This window comes from Phoxinus phoxinus, assembly GCF_949152265.1.
Source record: "Phoxinus phoxinus genome assembly, chromosome: 16".
Classification (NCBI taxonomy): domain Eukaryota; kingdom Metazoa; phylum Chordata; class Actinopteri; order Cypriniformes; family Leuciscidae; genus Phoxinus; species Phoxinus phoxinus.
The window spans coordinates 30,178,895-30,205,712 of NC_136891.1; the positions used below are offsets into that span (position 1 = coordinate 30,178,895).

General features: G+C 37.3%; 3 protein-coding genes across 8 annotated transcripts; all 3 read right to left on the bottom strand.

Moving 5' to 3' along the window:
• Window positions 1–421: 421 nt before the first annotated feature.
• On the bottom strand, window positions 422–1,944 carry gtf2h5 (general transcription factor IIH, polypeptide 5). 4 transcript variants are annotated; one of them, XM_079584419.1, is made up of 3 exons: window positions 1,888–1,944; window positions 1,611–1,700; window positions 422–1,138 (listed from the first exon to the last, which is right to left on the bottom strand). In XM_079584419.1, exons 2-3 carry the CDS (start codon window positions 1,643–1,645, stop codon window positions 958–960), a joined length of 216 nt encoding a protein of 71 aa, XP_079440545.1. In that variant the 5' UTR covers window positions 1,646–1,700; window positions 1,888–1,944; the 3' UTR covers window positions 422–957. The 4 variants fall into 4 exon arrangements, with proteins under 4 accessions (XP_079440545.1, XP_079440547.1, XP_079440544.1 ...); XM_079584421.1 differs by having other exon boundaries at window positions 1,611–1,696; window positions 1,888–1,909; XM_079584418.1 differs by lacking the exon at window positions 1,888–1,944 and adding an exon at window positions 1,787–1,887.
• Window positions 1,945–2,006: 62 nt separating this feature from the next.
• Window positions 2,007–12,831, bottom strand: serac1 (serine active site containing 1). 3 transcript variants are annotated; one of them, XM_079584417.1, is made up of 17 exons: window positions 12,758–12,831; window positions 12,133–12,359; window positions 11,196–11,232; window positions 10,869–11,011; window positions 10,198–10,287; window positions 9,159–9,290; window positions 8,864–8,985; window positions 8,651–8,779; window positions 7,778–7,891; window positions 7,191–7,353; window positions 6,953–7,103; window positions 6,338–6,479; window positions 6,086–6,186; window positions 5,862–5,959; window positions 3,888–4,070; window positions 2,958–3,101; window positions 2,007–2,840 (listed from the first exon to the last, which is right to left on the bottom strand). In XM_079584417.1, exons 2-17 carry the CDS (start codon window positions 12,224–12,226, stop codon window positions 2,704–2,706), a joined length of 1,980 nt encoding a protein of 659 aa, XP_079440543.1. In that variant the 5' UTR covers window positions 12,227–12,359; window positions 12,758–12,831; the 3' UTR covers window positions 2,007–2,703. The 3 variants fall into 3 exon arrangements, with proteins under 3 accessions (XP_079440543.1, XP_079440542.1, XP_079440541.1); XM_079584416.1 differs by having other exon boundaries at window positions 12,133–12,352; window positions 12,664–12,762; XM_079584415.1 differs by having other exon boundaries at window positions 12,133–12,829.
• A 513-nt stretch (window positions 12,832–13,344) lies between these two features.
• Window positions 13,345–23,738, bottom strand: myct1a (myc target 1a). Its single transcript, XM_079584428.1, has 3 exons — window positions 23,546–23,738; window positions 16,122–16,504; window positions 13,345–14,527 (listed from the first exon to the last, which is right to left on the bottom strand). Exons 2-3 carry the CDS (start codon window positions 16,174–16,176, stop codon window positions 13,941–13,943), a joined length of 642 nt encoding a protein of 213 aa, XP_079440554.1. The 5' UTR covers window positions 16,177–16,504; window positions 23,546–23,738; the 3' UTR covers window positions 13,345–13,940.
• Window positions 23,739–26,818: the final 3,080 nt, after the last annotated feature.

A 26,818-nucleotide genomic window follows, 5' to 3' on the forward strand; every position in this document is an offset into this window, starting at 1 on the left:
GATAGATAGATGAAACAGTTAGACAGATGGACAGACAGACAGCTAGCTGTTAGGTAGGCCTACCTGGTAACAAAATAACGATCTAACCCAAAATAACACACTTCCTCTTAATTCCACACAAAGGTCTTCGTTGGAAACAAAAATAAAGGAAATTGCACCTTATTGTGGTGTTGTATAACCAGTGAGTTTCAAATTTTAGGTGAACTTTCCCTTCCTCAGACAAGACATGAAGTACTTTTTGGAAATGTAATGCCATTGACTCTGGCTATCTGATTTTGCTGTTTTTCACCTCACACTACAAGATAAAATATTTTACCAGTTTGCTGACCACATACACAACTCAATTGTCTAAATACCTTATAATATCCTTCTGCCAGTGGCTTGATCTGGTGTTCCACTAGATATCTGTTGAGAAAACACCTGAAACTGTACAGTCTGGTACCTGTCAGCATATAACAGTCGTCAATGCATCCAGAAAACAAATTAAGGACATACTAAAAACACTTGTTAAATTGATTTTACTTTTTTTTTTATTTGATGCTTGTATTATGAATGTTTATAAATATCACTGCCTTCAACCATCTGCTTTCAGTAGTATGATGTACTTTTTAAACAATTTTTAAACGTTGAAAAAATAATTGATATACAATGAGCTGTTTCTTTTTGCACCCAATGCGATTTTCCACTCAAAACAATTCATTAATAATACTTTGAAAACACAGCAAAGATTCAAGAAACTGTCTTAGAAACATGGGCAACTTAAAGCACATAATTATAATTCTCTCAGAAGAAGAACTTATGCCACACAGTCAAATTAAACCAAGGAGAATAGGCATCATTCTGGTGGGCAGTCATCTATATATTTCAGTTGCATCTGTGTTTGTGCAATTGTGCTGGAAGAATCTCCACATCCATCTGCTCTCACAGACTGTAGGGTCTGCTGTCAGATTCAGGCGTTTATTTCTGGGTGATGGGAAATGAATTCTGGTCCATCAGTTCTCCTACTCGCTCCTGGAGAATCTGCACAACTTCAGCTAGGATGAAAACATGCGTGTCATCCAAATCCTGGATGATGAATTTCTTCCCCAACGCTGACGTCTCATCCAGATATAGAAGGAATTGCTTCATAGCTGGGTCACTGTTTCATATTTTAAAAGAAGAACCACAAATGAAGGCACAATGATGTACGACTTTAATTTTAAAGGTGCACTCAGAATGTTTTTGCTTGTTAGGCATCGACTGGATAAGATGAGTCAAGGATGTAGCCACATGCAAAAGCAAAGGTTTTCAGTTACAGATGACTCTGAAGTAATACTCTAGTCACTGTCAGCAATGATTATCTACCGCAAGCAAATATTAAATAACTGGTTAACGTTACAGTCAATGGTGTTTTGCTGGGTACACGAGGTTACCAATGGCATGTGGTGACTCGCTTCATGTAAAATAAAACGGATTTAGGCTAATCTGACTGAGTCTAATTTAATTTAAGTGTAAGTTACATGATTTCAAACATATAATTTTTAAAGTCACTGTTGATTTCTTTGTTTTTTAAATGCGAGATAAATTACTGTAAGCACCTTTAAATCGTTTTTGTGATTTGTAAAACTTACCATTCAACGAGAACTCCTTTTAAGACGTTAACCATTTTTGACGGGATATGATAACACTGCTGTTCCTTCAGTTAAAGCGTCTGTTTCTATCTGAGGACAAAAGGCAAAGTTGTATTGGACATTAAAAATAAAACAAAGTTAGCAGTACATCATGAATGTTTGTAATCGTTACAAACGTTTTAATATACTGTGCGTGCGTCTCTCCAAACGCATACGCCTATCTTGTGAATTTACAAAACAGAATTTTCAAGAAAATAACAAAATGACACTACATTACCTTCTAGTCTTCCTCTACTAACTGACTAGCGTTCGGTTTGTGAGCTTTACTGCCCCCTGCTGGCCAGGAGCACAGTTCTGCTCCACACAGTCAGAAGAAAAAGTAGAAATATATGATTTAAGTGCAATATAAAGTTAGGATACACAGCTTTATTCAGCGTGATAAAGATTTCACAATTATTGTGTCTTGCACAGTCACCATCAAAATAAAAGTAGTAGGGTCCCATGCAAGTACCACAATTAATACATTAGTACAAAAATACTGGAAAATGACAGCCGAGATCACGACCAACCTGTGTCTGAGGTAGGGATACAAAGAAGGCTGGTGAAATAAGGCTAGTTTTTAGTCTGTGTTATTAAATATTTCTTTTTCTTCCATGAATAAATAAAACGGAGTTTTGAAATGTGACGTGATAACCATAAACTTGATCCTCATTTCTTTTTGTTAAAGCTTAAAGGTAAAATAAATGCTGAAAAGTTAAAATAATTGAAGCAAAATACAGTACAAGGCAATGGTGAAGAGGGCAAAACACGGGAAAAGGTAAACCCAGATGTTTTCACAAAGCATATTCATATTGGCAAGATCTTAAAAATGAAAATAAAACAAGAATAAAACTGAAAGGTCAGTGGTGTTTCCATTTCACAAATAAATGGACAGGAAATGGTTAAAGGATCATGAGAAAAAAAAAGTTCAGTTGCAATTTTAGTACTTCCTTTCAGTCAGAGATAAAACTATACTTTTTTTTAATGTAATGGTTGAATCCTCAAGAGGCAATGACATGGCAAGAGATTGGGTTAGGACTGTGGACTGAAGAGTTTACTTCATTCTCTGTCCTCCAAGAGCATCCTGAATAAATTGTAAAGTGCGTTTATAGAGAAACGTGTCTTTTTTTTCTGGCTTGCAGATGTTGAGGTGATCCACATCCACCTGGATGAGGTCCCCAATACCCAGATCTGAATGAAAAAAAAGGAGAAATGTTGTTTGCTGATATCAGATACCTAAAAGGGACAATTATCTAAGAATGATGATAAGAAAGAACTGCTGCGTGTTGTTCAATTGCTATGACGTACCTGCCGACTGGGGTGGAACTACCAAAATTTTGAGCATTGGCCCAATGGATGTTGGCAGTGTTTCTGCGAAGCTAAGGACCTTGTAATCTTGATCCTTCGCAATGCTACGGAAATTTTCATGTAAGTCCCGCAAAGCTGGAGAGTCTGAGAAGAAATAGATGAACAGAAAAATGATGTGTAACTGAGACATACTGTAGGATCTTAATCTTATCAGGAGGAATTAAAGGTGCAGTAAGCAAACGCTGTTGAAAGTGGATCACTTCTAGCCAATCGGCAGTAGGGGGCGTGTTCATTCATGATGGGGAAGGAGAGAGGGAGATTTGAAGAAATACTGTAGAAAGAGAGATGCCTGAGAGACATTATAAAATAGAAAAGGTCAGAGGAATATCACTGGAAAAAGAAGAGTTATGATCAGGCAAGAGTTTTAGGAACCAAGTTAATATTAGAAAAGCTATCCAGCGCTGGGAAATCCTCAAAACGGACATAGAGGTTGCGATATTTCTGCTCCATACGTGAGTAACATTGCTTTTGCAGTTTCACAGATCCAAGATATGCAGTTGTTGTAATGTTAGCTAACAGGACAGTTTTGTGTGTCATTGTTTGTCTGGAGCTGGTGTGCTGCTGGTGACTAACAACCAACTATACACAGCGTGTATAAACTCTTATGTCCTGTATGTACATTTTTTGTTCTTCCTTGTTGTTCGTTCATCATATTCGCTTTATTTTTTGAGAAGCATTATTTTGCTTTGCTTCAGCAATGATAAAGAGACATCCACTCTTGCATTGAGTGTTCAACCATTTTGTGGGAGGAGCAATGAAGGGAGGGGTGTGTTTGTTTGGCTTGATTTCAAATATCAACAGTGTTTCTCCGCTTACTGCACCTTTGACATTATATTAAAATTCAGAGAACAAAAATAAATCACATAATACCTCTACATAGTTCTTTTACTTCAATGGAAGGAAACAGGAGGTATCGGACATTTACAGAATACCCAGCCATGAATGTGCCGTGATGAGGAACACTGTAGAACAGAATTCCCTTCGTGTTCTTGATCAGTGCACTGAGCTCAGGATCTTTTGAGGCATCTAAGAGGATCTTTTTCACGAGTAAACCTATGAATCAAATTATGAAACAGAGTTACTCAACATACCCCATATAACAAATGGCTTTTTGCAAACCACAAAAAAGAATTAAAAAATAAAGTCCCTGTTGAAAATGTAAATTTAGTCATAATATATTTTAGTCTGATATATATATGTGTGTGTATACACAGTTGTAATAAAAATAATTAAACCCCCATTGCAAATCAGGTTCATAGGCAAAAGTTACAGACTTTCCGCTGTTTGCAATGAACAAATCAAACAAAAGTAATTGAAATAGCTTGAAATAATTGAAAACACAACAAATGTTTCAAGTGGTTTCCCCAAATTCAACTGAAAATGCAACTGTTAATGACTTCTGCAGTCTGAAAATTATTCAACCCCCTGAATAGAATACCTCACAAGCACACCTGATGCAACTAATCAAGGGCTTCACTAGTTGCACCAGGTGTGCTTGAGCTAGAACACATGAAATATCTGAATTGGCTAGGTTTGTTCAGTTTCACGTTTGACTGCATGTTAGAAATATGGCTCAGTCAAAAGAATAGTCTAACAAGAGAAGATATCGACCTTCACAAACAAGGAACAGGATACAAAAAGATAGCAAAGGCACTAAATGTTCCTAGAGACACTGTTGGAAGCATAGTTCGCAAGTTAAAAGTTAAAGGAACTGTGGTTACACTACCTGGACGTGGCAGAAAAAGGAAGCTATCAAAGGCTGGAACCAGATTTCTGGGAAGGCAGGTTCAGAAAAACCCTTGAGTGACTGCAAAAGACCTGCAGCAAGCCTTGGTGGCAACAGGCACTGAGGTTTCCGCTTGCACAGTAAGGCGCGTACTAAACGCATGCGGTTGCCAGAACTCCAAGACGTACACCACTACTGACCCAAAAGCACAAGAGAAATTCTCAATATCATATAAATATGCCACAGAAGTTTTGGGATTCTGTTCTGTGGAGCGATGAAACAAAACTGGAACTTTTCGGCCCTCTGGATCAGTGGTATGTCTGGAGGAAGAAGAATGAAGCATATCCTGAAAAGAACACTATGTCTACAGCTAAGCATGGTGATGCTCTGTGATGCTCTGGAGCGGCTTTGCATCCTCTGGCACTGGAAACATGCAGTGTGTGGAAGGCAAGATGGATTAACTCAAGTATCAGGAAATCCTAGAAGAAAACGTCATGCCGTCAGTGAGGAAGCTGAAGCTTGGGCATCATTGGACCTTCCAACATGACAATGATCCCAAGCTTACCTCAATTTCCACCAACAGGTTTGGTTGCAGAAGAAGTTCTGGAAGATTCTACAGTGGCGATCACAGTCACCAGACTTGAACCCCATAGAAAATCTCTGGTGGGATTTGAAGGTGGTTGCGGAACGTAAATCCAAGAATATTGAACTGGCCTCCATTGCTCATGAGGAATGGGCTAAGATTCCTCAGAATCGCTGCCAGAAGCTGGTGTCTGGTTATACATCTCGTTTGCAGGAGGTCACGACAGCAAAAGGGTGTTCTACTAAGTATTAAATATGCTTGCCATGAAGGGGTTAAATAATTTTGAGAATGCAGAAGTCATTAAAAGTTGCATTTTCAGTTAAATTTGGGCCAATCCAAACAACTTGACACATTTGTTGTGTTGAGCTATTTCAACTATTTCATATACATAAGCAGTGGCAGTTTTAAATGCAGTTCAAACAGCAATTGCAATAGGATTTTGTTTTGAAAAGCTATTCTATCTATGTAACAGGAAGATTTGGAAGTTACTCTCATATTCAGGTGCTGGTTATTGTAAGACCCACCATGGACTAACCTCCCATACTGTGGGCTACCCAGACCACAGGCCTGTCCCCTACACCTGCATCCTTCAACTTCCTCAGCAGTTCCTGACTCCTGTAGGCCAAGGACTTCCTGTATAGCACAAAAAGTGAAAAGAAAAAAAAACTAAACAAACATTGACACCATGTATGCTACATTGAGTTAATAAAATTATTTATTGATGTACATCATTGAATATCCGCATCATGACTTTTTTACCTTTGGTTTTCAGCAGGACACTTAGCCTTCCAGTCACTTAAATGGGTGTCATACTCCACAGACAGGATCCTGAGGTTTGGACAGTCTTCAGCCAACCATGACTGTGGAAAATACAAAATAAGATTTGAATGACTGACTTTGGACTTTGGTCTGACTTTCAAAATACCTCTGAAGCTCTGTAATGCCATTATACCGCAAATAGTTTTTGGGTAACTGAGATTTTACCCATGTTTCTTCAAGAAAATATCTGACCTTGGGCCAGCATTCAGTGTAGTCCTCTCGGACCCCTTCCCCCTTGTCATCGTCCGTCACGTCAGGGTCCTTTTGACGCCATGTTTTAAAAGCTGCTCCCAAGAGGCCGTGCACGAAGAGAACATCAGCTTTGATTGGCTGGCTGAATAAATAGGATGGAAAACATATATTAGTAAAACAAATCATCTACACTACCCTTCAAAAGTTTGGAGACAATCAGATTCTTTTTAAAGAAATTATAACTTTTATTCAGCAAGGATGCATTAAATGAATCGTGTGACAGTAAAGACTTTTATAATGATACCGAAGATTTATATTTCAAATGAATGCTGTTCTTTTGAACTTTCCAACTATTTTCAACATTGATAATAATAAGAAATGTTTCTTGAGCACTAAATCAGCACAATAGAATGATTTCGGAGGAATCAGGTGACACTGAAGACTGGAGTAATGATGCTGAACACTCAGCTTTGCCATCACAGGAATAACGTACATTTTAAAATATATTAAAACAGAAAATAGTTATTTTAAATTGTACTATTTTTATTGTATTATTGATCAAAAATATGCTGCCTTGGTGAGCATGAGGCAGTCCAAATAAGCTAGCATGCTTACTTTGTGCGGCATTGTGGGTGCAAAATGTAAACACCATCCTGGTACTTCTGCCTTACTGCATCCCTGTCCAAATTGGCTAAAGCGCGGGCAGCATAAGATGCCTGCATGATGTGTGGTGACTGGATCATCTTAGCCAGGACAGACATCCAACCTTAAGAACCACCACAAAATAAAATAAATACTCTATTCAACATTAAATCTAACTCATAAATTAGTAATACTGAAGTACAAGGCTAACCTGACTGCACTATGGCTGTGTGCGCACTCTCATTCAGGGCAAGATTTCCAATAATTCGCACAATGTTGCGCTGAATTTTCGGAGAGTCTCTGCGAAGCTGGTAGACTCTTTGCAAGAGCTGCAGTCCTCCATTAGCAACAATGTGTTCACAGTGACTGCGGACCTGTGAACAAAAAACAACCCAATTGGAAATGCTTTTAATTTATATGTTTTATAAAACCAACAATGATTTGCTCAAGTCAAATTGGGCTTAAAGGGGTCCTATTATGCCCTTTTACGAAGTCTTGATTTTGTTTTTGGGGTTTACTAGAATATATTTTCATGCTTGACTGGTCAAAAAACGCATTCTTTTTTTTTTTACATTATTACACCTCCTCTCTCCCCAGTCTCTTTGACAGCGAAAACACTAGCTGTGTCCCAAATGACACACTATACACTATGTGCTTATGTACTATACCGTGTGTAGTGTTTGAACTTTATCCGTTTATTTTGTCTATCAACATCGGAGTCTGATAGCCTCTCCCCCTGCGCTACGTAATTAAAGCTGCGAAGCTACATGTCATTTAGCAGAGTTTGTAAATCTTCACCTTTGAGTGCTGGACCAGGGCCTGCAGGCAGAACGTCTCCACCTTCTCAGAGGGGGTAGAAGTGAGACTTTGGGCGTAGGGCAACCCATTTCCTCCAAAACACCACAGACCTCCCTATAATCAGACCAAAATGCACAGCTAATGGATTGGCTCTTTTTTCTGGATATAGATTCGACCAAATAGAGTGCAACAGTGCTTGCTCACTTTTTCAGCACCCTTGGTTCTGGAAGTGTTTCTCCCATTCATATTTCCCATGGTGATTTTTTTTAAAAAGAGGCTTTGTTAAAGAATTTTAAGCAATGAACCAAACCTACCAGCTATGAAGTGAATCACAACATTACAAACTTTGATTTGAAGTAAAAAAAAAAAAATTTGAAAATTGAACAAATAGACTAAGGTACAAGACGGTGTTCAGTCAGGGAAAAAACTACAATCCCATGAAACATTGTGACCGACTTCATTGAAATAAAAAAAATATGGATTTAAAGATGCTCATTAAACAATATATATATATATATATATATATATATATATATATATATATATATATATACATTGCAAAATAAGCTAAATTATACAAATATGTAAGTAGTTTGAGAGTGTAGGGTGATTGACTATTACATTCACAGTGTTTCATGGGAGTGGCCGGCCGGTTTTGATTTTCTGATTGGTTTATCACCTGGAATGCCACTGTTAAACAATTATGTAAGACATAAGTTGCCATATACAGCAATATCAATGAACAGCCTTGTAGCACACAAAAGTGTATAAGCTATTGTTAAAAATCAGTTCCCCTACTGAGAAAATGAATGGGATCTTTATTTGCAGATGCTGGCTGTTGCACTCTATAGCTTGAGTGTGTGTATATCTCACCCGTTGAGAAGCTAGTGATTGGCTGCTCTCTCGAAGTGCCAGGGAAGTAAAGTACTGCACACACAGATCCACCTCCGACTGGGGCAGAGATCCCAGTAACTGCCTAAGTTCCTCTTCTATTGATATATCCTATACAAGCACAAAACATTAGCACTAGTAGCTGACATCAAACAGCAGTTCAATTTGGCTTTTGTCTGAATGATAGCTACCCACATCATCAGTGTGTGGCAGTAGAGGAGGAGGGAGGAAGAAGCGCAGGTCCACGTTAGGTATGCGGGCGAGAGCCACAGACGTGCGCTGATCTACCACCTGTGCTGCAGTCCGGTATTGATAATCTGTGACGGATCAGACAAAAGATCAATCAGAGCTCACAGAGTATATAGTGATGTGTTTTTTTTCTAGGGGTACGCCCAGTAGAAATCGTTTTTTTTCTCAGCAAGAACATTAATGGCAATAAATCTTGACATTTTCTAATAATGAGATTGAAGTGCTGCGGTCTCTCTCTCACCCCGCCAGTGGTGATTTTGGGCCAGTTCCTGCACAGCCTGCTGTCTCACGGCCCGGTCGGCAGAGGAGGTTCTTTTCAGCAGCATCCATAGCGCACATTCATTAGGATCTGCGTCTAGATGACTGAGACGCTCTAATTTAAAAAACAAAATGAACACATGCTTATTTCACATAACTACAAATACAATGGCACGCTAGAAATTATGTTGAAATCATGATTTAATATGAAATTAATGATTTTAGCAAAAGTCAAATGGAAACAGATTCCTTCAGTTAAACAGAGTACAGTAAAGTTTTCTCTAGTCTATCAGTCTACTACTATGGTTTGCTAAACTGTTTCGTGCTAAACATACATTACCATTCAAAAGTTTGGGGTCAATAAGATGTTTTTAATGCTTTTGAAAGAAGGCTCCTATTATATATTTACCAAGGCTGCATTTATTTGATACAAATCTTATGTTACTTTTACTACTTAAAATTACTTTTTTCTATTAATTTTAAATGTAAATTATTCCTGTGATGGGAAAGCTGAATTTTCAGCACCATTACTCCAGTCTTCAGTGTCACATGATCCTTCAGAAATCATTCTAATATGCTGATCTGGTGCTAAAGAAACATTCCTTAATATAAACAGTAGTATTATCAAGCATTTGTGCTGCTTAATATTTTTTGGAAATTGTGATATTTCCGCATTTCTTTAATGAATAGCATTTCTTTTAAAATGGAAATATTTTGTAACAAATGTATTTACTGTCATTTTTTTAATCAATTTAATGCAAAGCATACTTGCTGAATAATGGTATTCATTTCTTTAAAAAAATCTTACTGACCCTAAACTTTTGAACAGTAGTACATATTATAAACTACCCTTCAGTATCAAACCTGATGCCAAGTATGCTGTGATAAAAAAAAAAAAAAATTAGATTCCATATCTACACCTCTCTGTGTAGCTACAGGTGACATCTAGTTAAAAATATTTGAAAAGCATTAACAGGCTCCATGACTTGTCATTGCCATCAAACAGAGATGAAACTACTCACCGTCCAGTGGGTGACGAAGAACTCTTGATGTAATTTCAAGAAACTTTCTAGCTGCTTTATGAAGCTCCTTCCTGGTCTTGATAGCGAGGCCTGAAAAAGGAATATTGTCTGTTGAGGGCAATTAATCATTTCCAACAGATAAATCTATTGTAATACACGAATGGCCTGTAATTATACAAAATATAGAACAATACATTTATAATATATTATCAAACAAAATTAAATCTAATTGAAGACATAACTACGTGATGCCCCTGCAAAAACTTAATTTATGTACTGTCTGTCTAGTCAAAGAACTCTTAAAGCAAAAATACTGGTCTGATGTGTGTGTTAGTGGATTGGATTTTATTGTTGACTACTATTTTGAAAAGAAAGCCTAATGTGAGAACGGAAGTGGAGGAGTAAAAAAGAGGAATGAAGTTTGCTACTCGGGTCTCGGGTGCTTCATTGTTTTATAACTCCAGACAAATACCACAAATTGTTTGTTTGTACTTTCTTCAGCAAATCAGGAACACTGAGGCACATTCGTTTGCAGTAGTGGTGTAGTATTTCCTCATTTGCATTTATTTGAGGAATAAATGTAAATGTAAATGCAAATGAATCTTTAAGCTCACTGATATTTACACACTCTCTCAAGCACAAAAACACACAAGCGTGAAAACTGAATGTACCAGAAGCAAGGCTCTCTTGTTCCTTATTAGTGGCGTGAGTCAGGTAGATGTAGGACTTGTGCTTCTCCTGTAGTATTGCACTGGTGTCAATAGTGAGGGCCTGGTTGAGCGTAACCACCTCATATGTGATGAAAACACAGCCTCTGTGTAAGCAAACTTGATAAAGTCACAATGCATGGATGGATAACAAATCTGTCTCAGAAGATATATTACTTTTTAACATCTGCTTCCTCTGACATTCTCTGTAAAATTGTATGATATAATTTTATTGATGGCTTGTCGAATACCGTACATGCAAAAATTAAAAATAAGAATCTGCAAACCTACCCCAATACTATTGCTCCTGTCACTTTTGCTATTTTTCCTAGAGATAAGAAAGAGATGAAGACCAGCATTCAGTATTATTCAGTTAAGCATTCAGATTAAATCTGTCAATTTATCAAAGCAATAAATAAAGCATGCAGGACTGACTGATAGGAATGTAGCAGCCACAAACAAAATGTATGTTTTATGGGAAATATAGTCTACCATTCAAAGATTTGGGGTCGTATAATTTTACGTATGAGTCTCTTATACTGAACAAGGCTGCGTTTATTTAATCAAAATAACTGTCAAACAGTAATAGTGAAATTTTATTACAATTTAAAATAACCATTTTCTATTTGAAAATATAATTTTGTCCTGTGATGGCAAACTTGAATTGTCAGCAGTCATTGCTCCAGTCTTCAGTGTCACATGATCCTCCAGAAATCATTCTAACATGATGATTTGGTGATCAAGAAACATTTTATTATTAGCAACGATGAAAACAGTTGTCCTGCTTAATATTTTTGTGGAAACCAAGACATTTTTTTCAGGATCTTTGATGAATAAAGTTTCAAAGAACAGTGTTTATGTGAAATATACATGTGTAACACTGTTTAACATCAATTGTAACATAAATGTCTTTACTGACACTTTTGATGCATCCTTGCGAAATAAAAGTATTGTTGAAAAAAACCTACTTTTGAACGGTAGTGTAAATTTATGAATAACAACAAAATATTATTTGTTTATCCTTTCAAAATGTATGTAAAGATGTCCCAAAGTCACAAACAATACATTTAACAATATCAGGCCCTATTTTTTTCTGGTAGGTATCTTGGAAAGTGCCAGATATATTAAGGCTGTGTCTCAAATTCAAGTGAGCTGCATACCTAGACAACCTTTTTTTTGCACCATAAAAGCAGTGAAGGTGGGCATGTGAGTATGTTCAGGCTCTTACTAAGATCTCTCCATGGCAGTGCTCTCTTCACAGCAGGTCCAGTGCTGCTGCTCAGCCTCCGGACGCGGATCAGTCGCAGGGCGGACACAGACATTGGCTTCCCTCGCAGATATCAGACGATTGCACACATCAATTCTTGGCCAGAGGGTCGTGAGACATATATAAAGGCTACCAGCTGTATATGATCGCTGGTGATCTCACGTCGATTATAACCTAGCTGCTAGATGCTAAAGAAGAGGTGGTGGAGTCGTGACATGCCAGAGTCAGTTGTTTTCAATCTCTCTATTCAGTTTTGGAAACACTCAACACACTTCTTTAGTTATGTAGACTGCTGATATCAGGCTAACTGCTTACTAAACATCTTACTTGGATGATAATTCGTCCTTTGATGAGGTTTAATAGCCAGTTGGCTTGTAACGTTAAATTACATGAAAAAAGACGAATCGTTGGGAGGCATTCCAGCGAAATTCATTGCGTCAAAATTCAAAATTGTCATTTAACGAATGAAACTACGTTAAATGGGCAATTTACCTATAAAACTGATGTTCCTTCCGATAAACCCGTCATTGAAAAAAATCACGCTTGACAGCAAATGTAAACAGGAACTGTTTTAGAGCGCCATTACCGTAAAGTCAGTGTCACGCGTCAAAAATGTCCTACCGTAATGCTCACTGTATTGTTCAATGTTTTCACGCATGCCTGGAATAGTCCTAGTCTAGAATGCTTTGATGGAATATTGACGGTATGAAACTAACACCAAACAGGATCTCTAAGTCAGTTGTGCAGTTGGCACAGTATACTATGTCTATATAACATTTTAATTCGTTAGCATACATTTAAACCTTGAGACAATTCCTTCCTCTTGTCAGGGAAATCCGTGCATGGTCACTTCAAGGATGCCAGGTCACTTCCAGGATGTGTGTGCTCTAAACCCTCTTGAAAACACCTTAACAGTCGTTCTTGTTCTGTTCATTCATGTTTAACACTCTAAACACAGACACATAAAAAGGATAGTTCACCCAAAAATAAAAGTTCTGTTTACATTTAGCCTGTTGTTTCAAACCTGTAAGTCTTTCAATTCGGTGGAGCACGAAGATAATTTCAAAAACACCAGGGTTCAAACAACATTGGACTTTTTTCATTGGAAAAAAAACTTTTAAATATCCTCTTTTATGTTCCACAGAAGAAAAGTAAGTGATTGTCACATGATATGAGGGTGGGTAAATCTTGACAGAATGTTTATTTTTTGCTGAACTATCTTTTATGATAAGTGAATAATGCTTTCTATGTATGAAGGCATTTGGTTCAGTTAAAACATGCAGATGTTTTAGACAAAAAGCTATTACAAAATGCATTGTGTCTGTTTATTTTTACAAGTACAGCTGCATTGAGAAATATTTACAATGATTCCAAAAGACTAGAGTTCCCAGAAAACAAGCCAATAAATACACAATTTAATAAGTTTGTTGCAAAACTATTTTAAATTAGTGTTTGCAATAACTGTCTGTCTTGGAATTTGCAATAGAGATCAGAATAAATGAGATTTGTCCTCATGCATATTGCGACCTTCAACATTTCATGCTTTATCTCGTTCTCTCTCTCTCTCTCTCTCTCTCTCGACTTTGCACACTTATGAACAAACAGAAATATGCACATATACACAAATCAACACATACAAGTTTTAAAAAACTGGCCATATCAGTTTAAGTTCCATCAATATTGCTTTCAGTTGTCCAATTTTTCAGTCCAAGTCTATTAATGCATGTATATGTATATCTTCCCCCATCATAATAGCATGTCCCCTTCTTTCATGTGGTCGTCTCCTGATAGGCTCGTATGATGCTCTCGTAGGCAGGCGGTGGAGTCTGGCCAGCATGGAAGCCCCTTAGATTGTTGTTGCCCCAGAAGGAATCCGGTCGGGTCCTGGCCCGGGGTGGGGTGACCATAGAACTGACAGTGCTGGTTGATCCAGCCGCCCCAGGGCTGGTATTGAGAGTGGGGGTTCGTGGCAGGCTACCCTGGGCACCTTCCTCTGCCTCGCGAGCAATCTGGCTACACTGAAGAAGAGGATGAAAGGTAGAGGCCCGGAAGCTTGATTTGCGGCCCGTTGAGTCACCATAGTCTATCGGTGAGGATGAGGTTTGCCGATGGAAGGAGAAGGCAGCGCTGGCCAGACTGTTATTGCTGCGTCGGTCGAAGCCACTGCTGTGCCGACTGTAGCCTGGCCGAGAGCGTGGTGAGGACGAACGCGCGGTGGAGCGGGACTGGTGGATGGGTACACGCGTGATGGTGGCTGATGCCCGTCGACGAGACACCCAGGTCAAGATCATATAGACCACAGCTCCCAGCAGAAGACCAACAACCATAGAAAGACAGAAGGCCAAAATCACATCCCCTGGAGAAAGGAAAGAAAATTGAAGTGGTAAAAAGTTTGTGACAGTTTGAGTCAACAGAACACTATAGTTGCCAATAGTCTGAGCCAGTCTGTAGGTTTTGGGCAGTCGGAGGTGACAGATTTCACAGAAAATCATGCAGTGTATGATGGGCACAGATTTTTTTTTTAGCTTCACATGATTCCAATCAGTCAGAGGATATCAGATATGTTTGATATTTTAAGCCGATTTTAAAACACACGCTGTGTCCGAATATGCCTACTTCCATATATATATAGTAAGTGAAAAAACAGTATATGTGAGCTGTATGTGACAACATGACGGATGTAGTACCTCCAAATTTCATTCATACTGCAGTCACACATTCATACTATATAGTTTTTTTTTAATGGCCGTGAAGTAAGAGTGCATCTCAAATGGAGGGCTGCATCCTTCCTTGACCAGTTCTTCTGAGGCTTCTAGGGCTCCTATCCTCTTCCTCATTAGCATTGAATGCTAGATTGAGATGGTCTATTAAGTCTGCATGGCTACGTCACAAATTTATTTCCGCCCCCCGTCACAGCACGAAAATACAATTAAAACTTAATTTTAGGAACATTTGTAATAAAAATCATTATATTTACTAGCTTTCAATACAGAGAATGACAACCGTCTGTGGTCTCCCATTTATTGTCAGTTTAGTGTTGATCAATACACTAAAACAAAAGATAGCATCTATGCCTTCATCTCTGTATTTTCTTACATTTCATAATGAACTCAGATAAGCTCTGGGCCGACTCGTTTTCCGTCAGTTATTTTTGTGAATTGGAATGTGTGCAAATGATTCTGTGTGTGATTGAAGGATGCACTTGATGCGTCCTTCAAAATGAGCAGAATTATTCATTAAATAATTTGCGTATTTCTTTCTTTTCCTTAATGGAAATGTTGCTGAGAATTGGACCAAATTCCACAATATAGAAGGTGCACCCACCCAATGTTTTCTTATCCTTTGCTGCTAAAGTGAATTAAATAGTTTGCATTTTAGGAAGCTTCCTGTTATGGCATTCCATTGTCTAGAGAAATGCCAATTTCATTAGCACACAGGACTTTTATCTGGTACAGGTCCTTTGAAACTGATAACACTTTTGAGCAATTGGGTTAAAAGCATAGGATAAGAGTCATATGTTCTTTTAGCCATTTTTAACCACAGTACATAACAATTCTATCTATTATTATAAGAATATGACATCAAAAACTCTTTAGAGACTTGTGTGTGTAAAATAATATGGATATTTAGATCAAAATTTCTCCCTGGGTGAAAGGAACCACAGTCCAGAGTGAAGGATCATCTGGAAATGACATTTGGAGAGACCGAATGGAAAAAACTGCACATTGGCGGTGTTGTTTTTTATGGACTGTTTTTGCCAATATCTTTTACTGCTAGTTACTACTGTCTGCATTTCTGTTGAAAAATTAGTTCTCCTAAAAGACTGGACACATCATTTTCAACACTCCAGATTTGTTAAAGAAGTACAAAGTTGACAATGTAACATTGTAAGTTCATTTCCATGTATGCGAAACCTATATTAAGTGTGTAAAGATGGCAAAATATCTTACTCAATCCGAAGGACTCCAGCATTTTCACAATGAGATGAGTGCTGTTATCCGCCATAGCTCCCTCCAGAGATACAGGGGAGACGAGAGGGGACACAGTCTCTCCCCTCCAATTCTTCCTCTCACTCTTGCTTTTAACTTTTTCTTGTGTCTCTCTCTGTGTCTATCCAACTCCCCGGTTCTAAGGACCCTCCTCTCTCTCTTTCTCTCTGTCTACGTCTCTTTTTCAGCCCCAGACTGCTCAGCACTGTGGTACACAGGATCCTCTCCAAGGCCGGGGTCGCTACTCTGTTGTTTGTGGAAAAGCAAAGTCTTCACTTCACATTTCCTGCCTTTCCTGCTTAAAATTAGCAGCAGGCTGTCCTTATCTCTGCAGACCAGGGTTCCTGTGGGATGGAGAGGAAAGGGAGGAGTGTACAGAGAGGAGGAGAATCAAGGTGTGTGTGAAATCCATTTCTCCTCCTGTCATTTGTCCTCTTTCCCTTGGCCAAAATTCTTCATATTTTACTCTTCCCTATTTTCGTTTCTTTCCAGTCGCTTGGCATGAACAATGACACCTGTACCATTGTGTAACCATGATGGCATTTTGCGTTTTAAATCTATTTTAAAATGTAATTGATGTGATTGTAAAGCTTTCTTTACTGTCACTTTTTTTTTAATTAATCTAATTTATCTATTTCACAAAGTACTGACCCCAAATTAAATGGTATAATAATATAATATAATAAATAAAATATAATGCTATACAGTAAAAATAGCATGAGAAATATTATTTCATTTAATAATTTATTTTTATTTTTTAATATGGCCATTCAAAATATTAGAGGGATGTGGACACATTCGTTAATGTCTTTTCCACATATAACCAATGTGTAAATCAACATAGAAATGGCAGCTGACAAAAGCAAACAGACGAAACCCTTGCTTTTTTTCTATGTATTTCATAACAAAAGATCTCATAACACCATTTCTAAAATATTTGAGCTTAAACTGTTCCACTTTGTCTGCTGTAGTCTTGCTGGTCATCACAACGCTTCAGATTTTCCATGCAGAGTGCCAACTTTGTGCTGGGTTATCCTGGCGAGGCTAGCTTTTGTAAAAACAAAACCCTGATAAGATCCCTGTAGAGAAAGCAGGATTTGCCCTGAACAGACCGCTTTCACCTCAGTGTGCTTTCCTTTCATAGTGTTCAGTAAGGGTATCTGGAGGTTAGTGATTAAGAACAGTAGATAGCATTGGGTTTTAGGACAGAGCCAGTGGCCTGGGAGGAACGTGACAGGCCCTATACTGACATTTCCTCTCATTGTTGCTTTGGAGTGCAGATATCAGCGGTTGCCTTACAGTTCTGAAGTATACATTACACTTCATTTTCAGCCTCTTGTGTGTTTTTGCACTAAAAAGCCCACAAGAACATGGCCAATTCATGTTTGTGACCTTTCGGCCATAATTTAAGAGTTGATTGATTTATTTTGGCAACAGAAGACATTTATTAACTGAAATAAAAAAAATAAAAAATAAAAACATTTATAAATATTCATAAAATATTAATTATTGTAAGGCTATAAATAGTCTACATAACACACGGACCATGAATTTTTTTGGTAAAACTCTTTATATTGTTCTACAATATCTATTTTGTTTTTTGCACATTGTATAATATATTTGACTGTTTTTTTCTCTCTCTCACTAAATTTAGTTTAGTATTGTATTAAATAAATGTATTAATAAATAAAATAAATTGTAATGTAAGGCTTTGGCTGAAGTAATTCTAGTTGATCAGAAATGAAAGCCAAACTTGTTATTCCATCCATAAAGTCTATAGAATACATGAATAATGAAAATATTTTTTTGTGGTATAATAGTTGCAAAAATATTTATTTTCATGTTATATAATATAACATATTTCAGCAGATTTTTTCCTGTATATATTGTTTGGCATCTTATTGTGTTATTTATTTGTATTATTTATGGCTGCATGTGACTACTCTATCCCATCCTGTCCTACACTATCCTCCTATCCTATCCTATCCTATCCTATCCTATCCTATCCTATCCTATCCTATCCTATCCATCTTCTCCTGATGGACAGCAGATGGCTCTGTTACTCTTTAGAGAACATGTTGCAGCTAATCATCATTTCAGGCTGAACTCTGATTTTTTATCTGATTTGCATTTCAAATAATTCCCTGGACATCACCATTCTTGATCTTGTTTGCTAATTAGTTTGTTTATTTGCTCGACAGTGTTAATCTCTCTTTCTGGAAAACATTTGAAAACAAGTTTGCACATGTGGTTCTAAACCGTTTGTCACCTAATGGGCTCTTCAGAATGATGGAGGATACAGAGGCTTCATGGAGAAGGTGAGTGAATGTGAATGACATAAGATCCTCTGCGCACAAGGACTTGTCAGAAACTTCTTTGCTGTGCTCTCTCTCTCTCTCTCTCTCTCTCTCTCTCTCTCTCTCTCTCTCTCTCTCTCTCTCTCTCTCTCTCACTCACTCACATCCATCTGCAGTGACCGTGTAGAGGTCATTGCTAAGCACTGCTGTTTGAAAACCAGCAGACTCAGCAGTGCGGTCTCTGAATCCTGAGCTTAACGCTCCAGTCAGGCATTTCACTTTGCTTTTTTCCTATAACACGCGTGTGTGTGATTGAACTGGTAATGGAATTGAAAAGCATAACAGTGTGTCTCTGGTACATATGGGAGTTTTTTTCCGCCCCTCTCGAATTTCACTTAATGGAGTCCCATGCTTGAGATGTGCCATATTCCAGCATCTTTTTTCATTTTCCGTGAGCAGAAGCTCAGACATGTAACATTTTAATCGAAACACTTAGCGTAATGTTGTCTGGCATTGCAAAAGTAACACACAGAACTCGATTCGGGCCTCGCTATTGGTCAACAGACTGCACTCGAGAGAGACCCGCACTCTGATTGGACACCAGGTGGCAGTGAAAACTAATGCTGATGCCTACAGAAGAGTGTGAGAGGCAGAAAGAGAGCGAGAGTGCAAAGGAAAGACGCTGCTTCCTGCAGAAAGCGCAGAACTTCAAAGGGAGGAAAGAAACCGTATGTTTGCATGGCATGCACTGATTCATGCACATAGATCCAGCTGATCCTAGATCATTGGAGAAGTCTCGGGTGGAGCCGCATCCGCTGCCCTGCATCAGCACCACTGACTTGGAATCAGTGGAATGGCATCGGCTCAGCGCTATGGCCGTTCAGACAGGGAGATTGCCAATGAGATGCAGAGGCTGCAGGGTAGGTGCTTACGCATGCTTTCTCTTAAAGGTGACCTCGCCACTGTGTAGGATGACACAGCATATATACGCAAGATGTCATTTTCTATAAAGAGTTTTGAATAACTTGAATGTATTCTAACTTGGGTTGTGATGTTTTAGCATGTGTTGTTTGATGACTGCACCTATGATGTCTCTGCTAATGTTATATGGCTGTCTTGAGTTCAGTACGTCTCTCCGCAGCCGTGTGTTGTGAGACGTGCGATGCAATTCCCAGGATCGTCACTGCCACATGCAAAGTTTACGGTTGGTTTACAATTGATGCTTTGCGGTGCTTATGACGTCTCCAGTTGCCAAATGATCCTTGGGGAGAATTTCTGTCCTGGCACTTGAGGAGAGTTTGTTTGTGTTCATGGGGATACACATTCAGTCACACAATCCCCTTTTTCAGAAGTTTAAATGGTTTAAAAGTATAGATGCTCTTTGAATTAAGCACTGAAATCTGGTGTAGAGTATCTTTGGTCAGTTTCACATTGACCTGGATTGAATTGCTGGTGTGCCCTTCGTGTGGACCACTTTTAAGATTGAATCAGAGGCAGAGAAGAGAGAGTGAATGAATGGATAAATGAGATTAGGGTGAAGGATTGCCCAGAGAGAGACAGTGGGAATGAAGAAAGAGAGGGTTTAAGAGCAGAAGAGCTGACTCTGGATGTGTGTAGTTCTGCAATAAACAGGGTACAGTACAGTGTGTCACCTCTACAGTAAATTATGAAATGCTCTTTCCGCATTGCTCGTCTTCATAGAGTTAGGTAATACTCATTTTTTAAAGTTATAGTTTATTATTTTTTCCCCAGTTTACTCACCCTCATGTTGTTTAGAACCCATACAACTTTCTTTTTTTTTCTGTGGAAAACACTAGGAGAAATTTTAGATGCAATTACACATTTTCAATTCAAGAACAATAAACAGGGACTGGAGATTTCAATTTACAAAAACACTATTTCTGTCAGGACCACTATCATCAAATACGAAAGACAATTAGCATATAGCTTGGGTTGGCGGTATGGTTCTGTTCTGGGCGAGAACTCCCTGCGCATCCATGCAGCCTAGCATGGATAAGAGGAGGGAGAGCAGCAATAAACCAACATGAATGTATTGCAGATATCATTAATTCAAGATTTTAATGTACAACAATTCAAGAATTTAGTCTGATTAAAGGGGAATCAGAATGACACACTGACTGGACGAGAGGAGCTGGGGATGGAGGAGGGTAATTCGCTCCTGAGAACGCGATTGATAAAACTGAAAGAACAGTGATAGGCGTCGTATTCCTATAGGTAGATGTGGATCAGCTGAGAGTCAGCTGATGCGAGCGTGACTAACGTGACCTGCCAAAACTGACGCTACGCTTAATATAAGTATCATTAAAAGTATCCAAATGACTTATGTGCTATGATCCATGCTTTCTGAAGTCATTAGACCACTTTACTTTATGTGAGTAGAAAACAGAAAGTTATATATATATATTGTTTGTTTGTTTTAGTCTGTGAATCGGTTCAATGAATCGGTTGATCTGGTTCTGAACAAAACTGAACTAACCAGTTCAGTGGGATGCACCGAAATGAAAACTGAAACAAGTAAAACCAAAAATTCTGGATGCACTTGGCCGAAAATAGATGTTAATAATCAATTCATTTAACAAACTTATTTTATAATCAACGCTCACATATATAAAACTGAGTTGTACAAACATTCAAATTGCACATACGGCAGTTTTATTTTTTTCTTAGTAACAGAGTTGTTTCTACTCCAGTTTACTGGTGAAATATTTAAACAACAATAAACTGTAGGCTAATAACTTGTTTTTATGATAGATTTATTCAAACATAGCCTAAATAAAAAAATGAAGACATCACTAACAGGTTAAGTAAAAATATAATGAATGTATGTAACTGCATATATTTAGCAAAATGCTCTTCTCTAGAGTTATTTTTTTCTAGCTAACTAATGAGTTTATGGACATTAAATAGCCTTGAATAAACGTAAGGTTAAAGGGTTAGTTCACCCAAAAATAAAAAGTTCTATCATTCATTACTTTACCCTCATGCTGTTCCAAACCTGTAAAACTTCTGTTTATCTTCTAAACAAAAATTAAGAACTTTTTGATGAAATCTGAGAGCTTTCTGTCCCTCCATTGATAGCTACACGACTGACACTTCAAAAAAGTTTATAAAGAGATCGTAAAACTAATCCATATGTATTGAGGGGTTTAGTCCAAAATTTCCGAAGAGACACGATCGCTTTATATGATGAACAGATTGAATTTAGGTTTTTATTTATAAACATTCAAGTCACACATCAGTTGTAGTAAACTAAAGCTCAAGCATGTTTGCTTGACGTGCAAGAACCAATGAGGTTCATTCTCGTGTGTTACGCAGGACATTTGAGCTTCCGCAAGAGGTTTGTTCTCGCACGCCAGCATGCATTATTGGCTTGGAAAATTTGTTTCCATCACAATTGGACATCTCCAAACAAAATGCTTCCCTTGAACTATTGTCTCATTATTACCTCTTGGAATAATTCCTTATTTTTGCACAAATGGTTTTAAAAAAATAGGCCTATACTGGAAACATTTTATCTTATGAAGACTTTTGTTTTTCTACAGTTTCCCCAGTCCATTTAAAGAGTTTCAGCCATTTGTAAAAGCTATTCCAAATGGGTTGAAACATTAAAAATCACCTCACTTTCAGAAGTAATGAAAGGAAACTATTTTCGAATTCATGTAATAATAAAAATATTAGATTAATGATTCAGTCTAATTATAAAATCTCTCCAAGAGGGATTTTTTGTTGTTGGAATTCACAGATTGCTGTTATTCATTGGATCATGGTTAAATAAACGTTTGTTAAACGAAGTAAAGAGGTAGGCTACACTTTAAAATTCGTCACAAAATCTACCCATGTAAAGCATCCCTATCAAAATTCATGGATGTTGACAACAAATGCACTTTTTTTGTACTGTTCACGAGGAAGACTTAGCTTATTTGTTTTACAACTGTAATTTATCATTAATCTTTTGGTCCGATCTTCTATTTGCCCCAAGAAATGTTGATTATAATTTATCTCTCAAAGATGTTAAGGCCTGGTTAGACAGGGTTTAGATTAAGCCATGATTAGGCCTTAATTCAGTTAGGACATTTAAGTACCTTATATAAACCTGCCTTAGAAAAAAATTACTGTGTGGCAGTGACATATTTTAAGATATGTCAGTGCAAGTTGCTTTCAGTTAAAATGGCTCAAACATGCATTTTAGTCTGGGACTTGCTTAAGCCTTGTCTGTAAAACTAGGGGTATGTTCTTACACACACACAAGCAACATTTTTGAATATGCTGTGAATGGTAAATATTACATCCATAAACAAATATTTGCTAAATGCATACATAAATGTAATTTAATCTTAATTGAGATGTTATCCTTCATAATGTTTGTGGCTATATAATATCTATCATTTGAATAATTATTTCTTGACTGAAAGTTGAAGCCTGCTATAAGACTCAGTTGGTTCAATAAAAAAAAAAAGTAGATTGTTCCTCAGCATCTCATTCGCACGAATTCATACCTCCTAACTCACTCAGAAATACCATATTTTGGTAAAATCGTACGAGTTGCCCAATTCGTATGAATTCGTACGAATGACCTAGAGACCTACCCCTGACCCCGCCCCTAAACCTAATCATCACGTAGGTTTAGACAAATTTTAATCGTTCAGTTGAGCTTCTGTTTATTTTCGCTGATCGTTAAATATATGTGGATAAAAGCCTTAATTTAATCTGTTCATTATATAAAGCGATCGTGTCTTTTCAGAAAATGTGGGCTAAACCGCTCAAATTCTATGCATTAGTTTTCTTTAACTTGTAACGTTAGAAGTGTCCAATGGTAAATTAACGTTATAGTAACGTTAGCGTCGTTGTCGGAGGAACAGAACTTGCATATTTCATTACAAATATTTTAATTTGTGTTTCGAAGATGAACGAAAGTCTTACGGGTTTGGAACGACATGATCAGGTGAGGAATTGATGACAGATTGTAGCCTACAAGCTGTTTTATTGACGTCTTTCCCCAGTTAAAACACTTGAGCGCTTACATGAAAACAGGATTAATTTCGGTAAGTAATGTATTTTTCAGCATACCTTTTGGTGTTCACCCAATGAACCATCTTATTTTGCTGTAGTAAAGAGATGAGAGGTTCACGTGCGTTGATTCTTGCTGCAGCTTCAACTGAGGCGGCTAGCGATCCGTCACGCGCAAAAAGCGCCAAAACAACATACATAGATATGCCTATTAAAAGTAACTTTTTTTTTGCGATTATTGGATGGCATGCGCGCCAGCTGCGCTACATATAGGAAAGTTTTGTTCAGGCAGTGAATCACTAGCACAGACCAAAACATTTTAGATTTAAGATATCATTACCGGTTAAAATCGAGAAATGAATATCGTCCATAGGAGAAGCACTTATTAAACGTATGGATTCGGTCACACGTGATTTCGCCCCTCCAAAACCATTTCTCCCCAAAACCGAAAATAGCTACTGGTTTCAATGATTCAGTGGTTAACAGCTTAAAATGTCTTATTTTATGCTTCACAGAAGAAACAAGTTTGGAATGAAACTAGGGTGAGTAAATTATGTTCTGAAATAAAATATTTGGGTTAACTGTCCCTTTAAGGAATCTCTGTTCCTAGAGCTCTACGAGGTAAATTACCATATTATGTATAATATTTTGCCAACTTAGGGGAGAGCGGGGCACAACCTAACGCATTTTGGTTTTGGCTCAATTATTTAAAAAATAATTAGGTTAGATTAATTATTTTTTTTACACAAGAAACATACACATCTCTGCTACAAATGAACACTTACAGTTTTTTTCTAGGACCTTCCATTTTCGTACAGTTGCACTGAAAGTGACAGAAGTGCAAATGTTACAACTTACCCCATATGCGGGGTTAGTTGTAACAGACAGAGGGGTTAGTTGTAACACTTGTGTGTAACACACATAATTCAGTACTATTTTATCTGTATAGTTTGATATTGTTTGTACATCTGTATAGATAGATATCCATACATCCATCCCTCATCCAATCATCCTTCTATTACGGATCAATATCATGGATAGAGATATAGGAAAGGGCTGCACAGTTTTGCATGCAAAATTATTATTATTATTAATAGTAACAGTAATAATAATAAAAACAAGCTTAAAATCACATTTTAAAGTGTTTTATTACATGAAAACAGGCAATATTTTTAATAAATAAACAAGTGATCAATATAGTAAACAAATCCCATAGCCTACAATATTGTGAACACTTGGCGGCTTAGTTGTAACACTGTGTTACAACTAACCCCGCTGTGTAAAAAATATTTTAAACCTAGCTAACAGTTGCTAGGAGTTGCTGACATGTTTCAAAATGGTGCCATGTTTTAGCCAACAAGACAGTGATTAAGGCAATATAAAGTTAGATTTGGTGACGTACACACACAACTCAGAAACAGAAAAATACGTATGATGAAAAAAAATACTAACATGGTGTCAAAACACTCTTTGTCCCGTATCTTTACAAAATATTACCAAAAATGTTCACAAATCCACGGGAGACCGTCTTCTGGCAGCGAGAGAAAAAGATCGTAAACAACCCGCGTGACCCTGAGTAACTACGTAAAAGGTCCGTGTTACATTTAGCCCCGCGTTAGGTTGTGCCCCGCGCTCCCCTACTACATGGTGGTCGTGGTCTTCACCATCATATTCAATGTTAACAGACTGATAAATTCCTGCCCACACTATTACTCTTGACTAAGATCATGATATGATCATCTGCGGACTGCCGTTTAAACTGTTGCACAGACTCACTATATTATGTTCTGTAACATGTTGAAGGATTGGGCTTTGGTCGCCCTAGAAACTAGAAGTAGATCAGTATGTTGAGTGTCAGGCCAGATTGATGGTGTGTAAAGAAATGCTTGTGGGGGGAATGAATCATGTGATGCTAAGTATGTTATTCAGTATACCATTGGTTTCTTACACCTCATTGGTTGCAAAATTAAGGCAGAGCAGGAAACACAGCGATAATGACATGCTTATGTGTGCTGGGTGCGCTCATGCTTAATATGAAAGAACAGTGCGGTAACAAAAAAATGGCCATCTCTCTAACGTAGCTGTATTATGTATTTTAGAGAACAGTCAATCATATAATTATCATATTCGGATACTACAAGTTCTAGAAATATAGTGAAATATCAGCTACTTCGGGTGTGTCTAAGACAAAAACACTGTCAGTCAAGGTAAAAAGTGAACGCCTTTGTATGTGTGAAGATTGGGTAGTCTTGCGTCAAAGAGGTGGAAGAGTTATTTTCTTAAAAAAAAAAAGAAGCTGAAATCAAATCTAATGCACACATAACCATTTTTGTGTCTTGTCTCGTATTTTAGTGAAAAAATGTATCATTCAACGTTCATTTTGCACTTGAGTTGAGTTTTCTCTCTCCTCTCGAGTGAGCAGATTAGAGTTGCTAATCAGACCAGTTTGATCCCCTGCTTTGATCAGATTACCATTTCTGTATGAGCTTCCCTTCCTGCCTTAAACAAAGAGCTCATCAGCAGAAATATTCAGTGGGATCAAAACATTTTATTAAAGCATGGTTCAAATTTCCTGTTATATTTCTGAAAACAGAAGGAAAGTCTTGCTAATGTGCACCTGTTTCATAATGGGAGAGCATGCAGGCAATGAACGCTTACAGAGGCCACATTAGATATCCCTGAGATCTTGTTTATTCCTGTTGATTATGGCACGGCATGAATTTAGTTATTAGGGCGTACTGACAAAGAATGCAGGTAAAAAAACAGACTATTAAATGATTGATTGATGTATTGATGGATTGATTGATTGATTGATTGATTGATTGATTGATTGATTGATTGATCGATTGATTGATTGATTGATTGATTGATTGATTGATTGATTGATCGATCGATTGATTGATCTAAACCATATTATCACATGGATTTTTTGCCAGTCTAAAAAAGTAATATAAGAAATATAATAATATATCAATATAATATAAATATATATATATATATATATATATATATATATATATATATATATATATATATATATATATGAATATATATATTTTTTATATTAGTCATTTATTTATAATTAATGTAAAATAATATTGATTATTAAATAATGTTATTTCAATTATTTCTAAAATCAGTTTATTTTTTATAAATTATTATTATTTATGTGCTATGATATATTGTAAATCATTTAGACATTTGCATGTACTTAAATTTGAATGAGCTCATATAGCAGGCACAAACAATGTCTATATGCCTTGTTTCTTCCTTTGTCCTCTTTTTTTGGGTACAGTAACTGACATCCAAACAGTGGCAGGTTGTTAAAAAAAC